Source organism: Rattus norvegicus, chromosome 1 (genome assembly GCF_021556685.1).
Source record: "Rattus norvegicus strain SHRSP/BbbUtx chromosome 1, alternate assembly SHRSP_T2T, whole genome shotgun sequence".
Lineage (NCBI taxonomy): Eukaryota > Metazoa > Chordata > Mammalia > Rodentia > Muridae > Rattus > Rattus norvegicus.
The window spans coordinates 147928970-147938317 of record NC_141534.1 but is presented as its reverse complement, the minus strand read 5'-3'; the positions used below and the strand labels follow the sequence as shown (position 1 = coordinate 147938317).

Genomic DNA, 9348 nt, shown 5'->3' with positions numbered 1-9348 from the left:
ATAATAAATAAATCCTAAAAAAAGTCATGCAACCGAAAAGTAAAGTGCATCTTTTGAGAACAGGATGTCGCTATGAGTACATACTTTGATCTTAGGCGGATGTTAGGCTGTGAACTCGTCCAGAATTCATGGCCCCCAGAGCTGGCCGGCCTCTCCTGGGAAGAGTACACCTGAGACAAAGGAGATGGAGACTGGGCTGACTCTATAACATTTAATAAAACCTCCATTGCTGTAAAAGGTACAGCTGGGCGTGGTGGTGCTCGCCTTTAATCCAAGCACTCAGAGGAAGAGGCAAACAGACTTCTTTGAGTTCAAGACCAGCCTAGTCTATATAACAAGTTCTAGGACAGCCAAGGCTACAAACAAACAAACATTTCATTTACATGCCAGGGTTACACATAAGTAGGTAAATAAATAAGCATATTTCACTTATATTTCCTATCCCAGAGGACCGAGGAAAGCAACAGTGTAAGTTCTGATGTCGGCACAGAGTGGCTAGAGTCACTGCAAGTCACTAGAATGGATGAGGGCTCTAAGCAGGGGCTGTCACCAGGCTTGTATGTTAGAAGGATCTCAGGCTGGACTGACAAGACTGACAAGACTGAAAGTGACCTGGGCTGAGCAAGAGAGGAGAAGGAGATGTCAGAGTTAACTAGCTGGGCCTGGGGATGGCCTAAATCTAAGCTGCTCAGACTGTGGGTCCCAACTGGGCCTGTTAATTCAATGCAGTTTTCACAAAAACGTTGGCAACACTAGAGGACACTGAACACACAAAAATGGAAAATGAATGAAAAACACACGACGGAACTCGGGTTTCTGACTTACAGTGCATTTGGTCACTTCACTGCTATTCTGGGTCTAACCGAATAACATTTGCACTTTGAAACTGTGATTCCATCACACCTAACACTGACGCTACCTGACACACCTTGGTGGACACCGGAGATTATCCCTGGAGACTGACATGTTATAAACTACAGCACTTCCAACTGTACACACAAGATCTGCTCTTAGGGAAACATAAAGACTTAATTACAGAAATAAAGACTTTTAATATTGTCCTGCCATCATTCCTCAGTATGTATCAGATTAGTATATCTTTAGATTACAATGTTACACAAACATCTCTATCACATTACTATGAAAATTTGCTTTAGTACTGAGTGGTAAAATTACATGTGTACTAAATAACTGTTTTTGGTAACTTTTTATTATTTTTATATGCATATGTGAGTGTGCATATGGGTGTGAAGTGTATGTGTGTGGTGTATGTGCATATATATGATCCGGTGGGCATGTCATCCAACTACAGGAGGATATTCTTTTCCGTCACTCTCTGCCTTGCTCCTTTGGTGAAGGGTCTCTCACTGAACTAGTCTTTTGATTTTTTGAGACAAGGTTTCTCTGTGTGACTCTCACTGTCCTGGAACTCTTTCTGTAGACCAGACTGACATTGAACCCAGAGAGATCCACCTGCCTCCCTAGTGCTAGGATGGGATTAAAGGTGTACACTACCACTGCCTGACTTGACCTCAAGTCTTTTATTCAAACCCTCTTAATTGCGGAGTCATTTCTCTAACCCCAAAGAATTGTTTTAGAATAAATTTCTTTTTGATTTATTTCCAGTAAATGCTTGATTTGTATACTTGTTTTATATACCTGTAAACATGGAATCATGTAAAAAATTCTCAGAGGCAAAGAGATGCTAAGTAGAAAGTGTTTAAGATGTCCTGACCTACACTAGGGGAGGCAAAGGGGACTTAAGGAATTACTTTCCTATCGTTTGGTCAAATATCTGACAGAAGCAATTTAAGCAGGGATTTTGGCTCCTTGTTTGAGGAAATCTATTACAGTGGGGGAAATAGAAGAGCAAGTTTGAGGTAGCTGGGCCTTCCTCAATTATGAAGCCAGGAGGATAAGGCTTCATGTTCTCTCTCTCTCTCTCTCTCTCTCTCTCTCTCTCTCTCTCTCTCTGCTGTAATATCTTTTAAAATTTATTATTTTTGGGGTTGGGGATTTAGCTCAGTGGTAGAGCACTTGCCTAGCAAGCACAAGGCCCTGGATTCAGTCCCCAGCTCCGAAAAAAAAGAAAAGAAAAAAAAATTATTGTCTTTATGTGCAATGGGTTGTTTGCTTACATGCATGTCTGTGCAGTGCACTGTGCCTGTGCCCTGGGAGGCCAGAGGAGGTTGTCTGAGCCCCTGGAACTAGAGTTACAGACAGTTGTGAGCTGCCCTGTGGGTGCTGAGAATTGAACCAGGGTCCTCTGGAAGAGCTGCTAGAACTTAACCATTGAGCCATCTCTATAGCCCCCATTTTCTCCTTTTTATTTAATCGGAGTGTACAGCTCATTGGATGCTGCTACCCACACTTAGGGTGGGCCTTCTCACCTCCATTAGACCAATCCAAACACTTCCTCAGGCCAGCCTACAGGTTTGTTTTTGTTTTTTGATTTTTTTTTTGTTTGTTTGTTTTTAGATGATTCTATATCCTACAAACTGACAGTCAAGAGTGGCTTTGGAAGGACTGATGAGGATTAAGAGGCTGGGCCAGAATGAGCGGGGTGGGGGAGGGGGGAGGGGTGGGGGGTGGGGGCGGGGAATGTATGAGTTTCTAGGGAGGAGGGAAACACGGTTCTGAGAAAATTTAGATTCATTATGGCTATGAGATTTGGAGTGAAAAAACAAATGAAAACAACACCAAACCTCTTCCCCCTGAACTTCTTTCGGTCCCAGAGCCTGGGGTGGGCTCAGTCCCTCTCCCTAGTCATCTGTACCTCCTGTGGCTTTGCTTCTGAGCACGGAAGGGGAAAGCGGATCCTCCTCGGAGGCTGGTGTCTGGTTACGGAGTTTCAGGGCGGGGCCTTCTGGTGGCCGTGGGCAGTGAGGAGCAGTCCCAGCTCAGTACTCTCCTGGTGCTGGACCTGATGCCAGATGCAGCGATTCCTGCAGCTCCCGGGGACTGTAGTGAGGCCAGGGGCCAGAGGGGCGGATCAGGAGGAGGCTTCCAGTCCTGTGCTAGGCCCCGAAGGTGGGCCCCCACCCTGGTACCAGGCCTTGAAGCCTGAGGAACTTCGGTGGCTGCAGGCTCCTGAGGAAGACACAACCCCGGAAACATCGATAGAAGGACCTTGTCCTGAGGTTGGCCAAAGCCAGACCCAGAGCCAGCCACTAAGGTACAATCCCACCTCTACTCCCCACCCCCGGGAAAGCTGAGAAAGTCAGGGAATGGGTAGCTGCTATTGTTAGCCCAGATCATCATGTTTTAGCTCCTTGGATAGAGGGGCACTAGGTGGTCAGTGTCCAGGCTCAAGGGGCTGCAGGGAGAGGTCTCAGGACACCCAAAGGCTGAAGAGTATGACCAGGGGATACGAGGAGTTTAACTTCCTGGAAGCTCTGAGAGGAGGGAGGTTGGAAAGCTTTCAAGGATTGAGGTCCCACCTTGACTGTTCTCTCCCTCATGAGCCCTGTCCTCAGTGGTTTCAGGATAAAGTGTGCGGACAGAAGAAAACAAAAACCCACAGTCCAAGTTCAGTCAGTCTGTCTGAGTGGTAGACTGTAACTTGGGGAGGGAGCCCAGCGGCCACTGGGGAGGTGGGTGTGTGTGATTGATTCTAGGTTATTTGTGACACACCTGGGGGCTCTAGCCACCATCAGGAAAGTCTGCTAATCCAGAGTAGGTCAGGGGTCAGGTTGGAAGGACTGGAAAAGTAAAGGGATCCGACTGGGACTTGAATATTTCATGACCTCAGGGCCTCCTTGTACACCTCTCTCTTCCTCTGCCTCCTGGGAACTCGAAGCAAGGGGGAGGAGAGGGAGCAACGGAGGGATGAGGTCCATCCCTCCCCAGAAAGGAAAGGGGCAAAGGCCTTCTCACCCCAAAAGGTCTAGTCAGGGTTGTGGGCATTTGAAGATCAGTTCCGTCTGCTCTGGTTTTTATACCCAGCTCCTGAAATGCATTTGTAGTTTTACAGATGGGATGCCCTGGGGTGTGTGCCTTTGACAGGCGCCTGAGACATTTTGGGTGTGGAAAGGACACTCTGGTGTGAGGAAGCTTCTGGGGAGCCCAGTGTTACAGTCATCTGAGCCTGCTCTGTCTACTGCAGGCCATTGCCCTACCCTACCTGCTCCAGATCCCCTCATTTTGGTGAATGCATCTTAAGTGACCAAATTTATTAAGGTTGTATATGTATCAGATCTGACTGTGGTGGGTGGGTGGGGCCTGTGTGGGGTGTGTATGTCTGTGGATGGTGTTAGAGATAGGGAGAGGTCTCTTGTGGCATATATATTATAGATGTGTAAGTGAAGTGTGTCTGGCGCTTTATGCATTGAGAGTGCTTCTATGGTGGGAGGCTGTATTGCTCGTGTATGCTTCTGTGAGTTTGTTTCTCTGGGGTTTGTGGTTGAAGTCTCAGGTATATGATTATTTGTGTCTGTGAGGGATGTGTGTGGAATATGGTTCTATCTCTGGAGTATAGGCATATCCACAGGGGTGGAAGTGTATGCAGTACGTGTGAGAAGTCCTTGATTGTTAGTTATGAGTGTGTATTTGAAGGGGTATAGCAGTGCACACTTACACACTGGCAACGTTGCCGTCCATCTCTGTCAGCTTCCAAGACTCTCAGTACTGCCAAAGTCCATCCAAATAGTCTGTGCATGTGTCCTCACCTCAGCACAACACCTCTGAGTAATGATAACCAGGTCTATGTTTGGGGGTGCTGTGTGACTTTTCCTGGAGTGATGTGAATACATATAGATTCGTCCTAGATAAGGAATCAAAGAAACAATTCTACCTAAGTCCAGCTCAGTGAACCAGGGAGTTTCAGGAGTGTGGCTAGCAGTTATCTACCAGAGCATGGGCAACTCCGAGGTGGCTACATCACTGAAAAGCCCACCCCAGCCTGGTTGACAGCTCACAGGAGCAGCATCCTGGAGCTCCCTCCATACTCCTGGCTAGGCCTGTGGAAGTCTCTTTTCTCCGAGATGGTCACTGATCTGTAACTTTGGGGAGGGACCTGGCAAGTCTTGTTTTATTTTCTGATCTTAAACATTTTATTTCCATCCTGAGTCTAAAGGGCCTGCCTTCATTCAGGAAGGACTATTTCTTAAGAAATAGCTACGATTCCATTAGTGAGAGGGACTAAGTGGTTGTCTTATGTTCTTTGCTTTGAGAACAAAATTTCTGACCTTGGGGCATCCACCCAGGCTAAGGCATTTTCAATTAACATGAGCAGTTTCCTTCTGCTGGTCATCTGCCAGCTGTCAAGGGCCCTGTGTTCTGAAAAGCATCCCTTTTTACTTGGCTTTCTGTCAAAAAATCTCTTCAGAAAAGTCATTTCCTATGTATGTATGTATGTATGTATGTATGTATGTATGTATGTATGTATGTGTGTGTGTGTGTTTTATTTACTTGGGCTTATACACGTGCTCAGGAGTGTGTGCACGCGCATGTGCACATGAAAGCTAAGGACACTTCTTAGATTCCTTGGAACATGGGTTAGTCTCATGCATGCACCCTTGGCCCTTTGCCCCTGGCTCTCTGACTTTCTCGTTCTTTGGTTTGGTTTTTGAGACAGGGTCTCACTCTGCAGCCATGGCTGCCCTGGAACTCAGAGAGATCCATTTGCCTCTCCTTCTGAGTGAGAGTTCAAGGTGTGCGCTATCCTGCCCAGCTATCCTGGTTTTTCATGATTGATGTAATGAAACAAAAGCAAAACAAACAAACAAACCAAAAAACCCCAAGCTGGGTTACTTTAGGGGGTGGGAGGGCGGGAGACAGGTCTCCTGAACCTCCTGCCTCCTGTGTCTGAGCACTGGGATGGGCCACCATGCCTGAGATATGTGGGGATCGAACCCAGGGCTTTAGAAGCCAAGCAAGCCTCTTAACAGCCAAGATTCATCTCCAGACCCCAGCATAGAAGCGTTCTTTCTCACAGTTCAACAGGCCAGAAATCATGGTGTTCTTAAGGCCATGTGCCCTGAGAAACCCAGAGGGGAATTCTTTGCAAATCCCAGTGACTTGTTGGCAATCATTGATGCTTCTTGGCTTACAGAAGAAAATATTCAGTTGTTTTTACAGTGTTCTCTTTGTGACTCTCTGTCGCTCTAAGTGGGATCACCAGAGGATCTGGGTGGGATGGTGCATGCCAGTAATCTTAGCACTCCAGGAGCTGAGACAGGAGAATCATGAGGCCGAGGAAGGAGCCCAGCTTGGGCTATATATCAAGATCTGTCTCAAACTTAACTAACAAACAAGGCAGGAGACATACTGGCCGAGGGAGCCAGCCACCTACGGCATCTAACTCTATTTAAGTTCAGTACAGGTAATTCCTAACTAGTGATGGTCCATCCTGTGAGGTTTTGACTTTATGGTGCTTAGAACAACGTAGTGTGTATTCCATAAAAATGGGAAAAAAAAAGTTTTGTTCCTTTCCCAGGCTAGCAATGTGCAGTGTGATATTTTTAGGCTGTGCTCATCAATCAGCTAATAGGAGACCTCTGGTAATGTTTGGTAGTTAAAGTGTAGTGAATATATTTTAGTTTGTTCATATCTTAATATGTTCACTTTACACTGTTTTATGGGGATATATGCCATTATATATGAAGGGGTGAGTCTGTGTGTGTGTGTGTGTGTGTGTGTGTGTTTGAAGCCAGAGGTCACCCTTGGGTGTCATTCCTTAGGATTTTTCTCAGACAGGGTCTCTCGCTGGGACCTGGGCTCCACTGTAGCCTAGGCTGACTGGCCAGTGAGTGCCAGAGACCTTCCTGTCCTCAGCTCCCTAGTGCTGGGGTCACAGGCACCTCCCACCTCGCACGGGCTTTATGTGGGTGCTGCAGCTTGAACACAGGCCTTATGCTCATGGGGCAAACACTTTACCAGCTGAGGTGTGTTCTGCCCACATCCTTAACAAATCTGTTTCCAAGAATTCTGAGGCATGGGGAGGGGGTTAGGACTTCAACATCCTTTCTTTTGCCCCAGGGAACACAATCCAGCCCATAATAGTGGCTGGCCGACTTGTTTCTCCTGAAACCCTAATCTGTAGTTTGCCCATTTCCATGCCCCGCCCCTACTCCTTGGCTCTGGTTCCACTCCAGACTGGACTTGGTCTGAGTCTTGCCCCACCCCTGGTGATCCATGCCTCTCCCCCTTTCCTCATCTGACCTTCTGTACCCTCCACCCCCAGGCATGATGACCTGAAAGAGATGTTGGACACCAACAAGGATTCCCTCAAGCTGGAGGCCATGAAGAGGATTGTGGCAGTAAGATGGGCTTCCCGTGGGTTCGAGGTCTGGGGGGCCAAGAACAGTGACCCTGCGTGTATATGGAGCCTTGCCTTAATCCCTGTGTTTCCTCCACCTCCTCCTCCTTTCTCTATTTGACCCAACACCCAGATGATCGCCCGGGGGAAGAATGCCTCGGACCTGTTCCCTGCAGTGGTGAAGAATGTGGCCTGTAAGAACATAGAGGTAAGCCCCATTCAGCAACAATCTCCAGTCCCAACCCAGGACTAAACTCGAGCAGGGCCCAGGGCAAAGGAGGAAAGGATTCAACCCTTGGGGCTTGACCTATTCAGACTGTCCCTGACCTAGAAGACACTGTCCTTATGTCCCTGAACTGGATGTGAATCAGGGTTGAGGACTGGGGACATACTCGAGGCTGCTGTCTATTGGAAGACTCTGACCCCATGAACCACAGCTGCACGGAGAGGTGGTGATGGCATCCAGGGAGGTGAAGGTCCCTCCCCCTGCTAGGGAATCTGCCAAGACCCCTGCTCTCCCGTAGGTGAAGAAGCTGGTCTACGTGTACCTGGTCCGATATGCTGAGGAACAGCAAGACCTAGCTCTACTGTCCATCTCTACTTTCCAGCGTGGCCTAAAGGTCAGAGGTCTGCATAGGGTCTGGGCTTCCCTGGAACTGCATGGGAGGAGTGGGGCCAGGCAGGAGCTGTGGATACTGCGTAGGCTCTGGAGACCTTTCCTACTTGCAGAGGTTGGGAAGATTGGGTTCAGAGGAGAGGGAAGGACCATTGTGAGGCCTCAACAGGTAGAAGAACAGGTAGAAGAAAGGCCAGGTGGTGGTAGTGCACACCTTCAATCCCAGCACTTGGAAGGTAGAGGCAGGCAGATCTCTGTGAATTTGAGGCCAGTCTGGTCTACATAGTGAATTCCAAGACAGCCAGGATACGCATTGAAACCCAGTTTAAAAAAAAAAACAACAACAAAAAACCGCTCAGAACTTAAGGTAGAAACTGTGTGCCCAGAGTCCATGTCACTCCACCCGAGATGCCTGTGGTAGAGCTGTGTCTTGATCCATTTTCTGTGGCTACAACCAGGTAATAAATTGGGTAGTTTGTAAAGAATAAGTTTATTCTTCTCACAGTTCTGGAAGCTAGATGGTCCAAGGCGGCACATGGTGTCACATAGTGGGAGGGACACATACAAGAGACAGCCACTCTCAGGCCATTAATCCATTCATCTGGAGCCCTCCTGACTCAGTCACGTCTTAAGGTTCCACTGAGTCAAAGGTGGCCTTACTAATAAGGGTATGGATAACATCTCAATCTAAGTTTTAGTAGAGACTTTGTTTTTTTTAACAGCAGGTTGTCCCCAGTATGAATCATTTGAGTCCCAGACAGTAGAGACTCTCAGTCCTCATGTCTGTTGATAGAAGGGTATGAATTGTGATACATGCCAGGCACATGCTGATCCCTTGAGGAAGAATTCTGATGAAAAGCCTCTTTGCCTGTGACCTGCTAGGGAGGGCAGAGGTTTTGCTGAGAGCCAGCTTGGTCTTCCCCTGGGAGGCTGGCTGCCAGGGTCGCTGCAGATGTCAAAGACTCTGGGAAGCCCGTCCTCTATAGTGATGCTAGTGATTGCAGAATTGGAAAGAGTTGGTCTTTCCGCTTTTCAGCACAGGAGGTCATTGCCATGCCGCAGACACACAAGAGTATTTAAAAAAAAAATCACCCTTTAAATACCCAGATCACATCTATTCCTGCAGAATGAAGTCTGAGTCAGACAGAAATTGAAATTACCTAAGTGGAGGGACGGTGGAGATCCAGGGACTTTAGAAGGAGGCAGTGGGCTGAAAACCCCCTCACTAAACCGTGAATATGTCTCTGGTTGTTCGTTTGTCTCCTCCTCCCCCTCCCCCCTCCCCCTTCCTCCTCCTCCTGTATGAGGCCTAGGGTTGAATTTATGCACTCATGCTCAGGTCTCCGCTGGGCGCCTGCTGACTGGTTTAGGTTCTTATATGGAACACACGGGCAGCCTCCTGTCTCCCTCCGCGTCAGTGCCTGTGTCGTTTTGAATCTCTGATTATGATTTCGATCGCTTGTTCTGTCTACAC

At 47.8% G+C, this 9348-nt stretch overlaps 1 protein-coding gene across 4 annotated transcripts in view; it reads left to right on the top strand.

Moving 5' to 3' along the window:
* The window catches only part of Ap3b2 (adaptor related protein complex 3 subunit beta 2), a 32587-nt gene that overhangs the window by 1492 nt on the left and 21747 nt on the right, over positions 1-9348 (top strand). For 2 of the 4 annotated variants that reach the window (XM_087558056.1, XM_087558050.1), the window contains exons 1-4: positions 2903-3175; positions 7184-7259; positions 7392-7466; positions 7783-7878. In XM_087558056.1, coding sequence (XP_087414182.1) covers positions 2934-3175; positions 7184-7259; positions 7392-7466; positions 7783-7878 — 489 coding nt within the window. In that variant the 5' untranslated portion in view covers positions 2903-2933. 4 annotated transcript variants of the gene reach the window in all.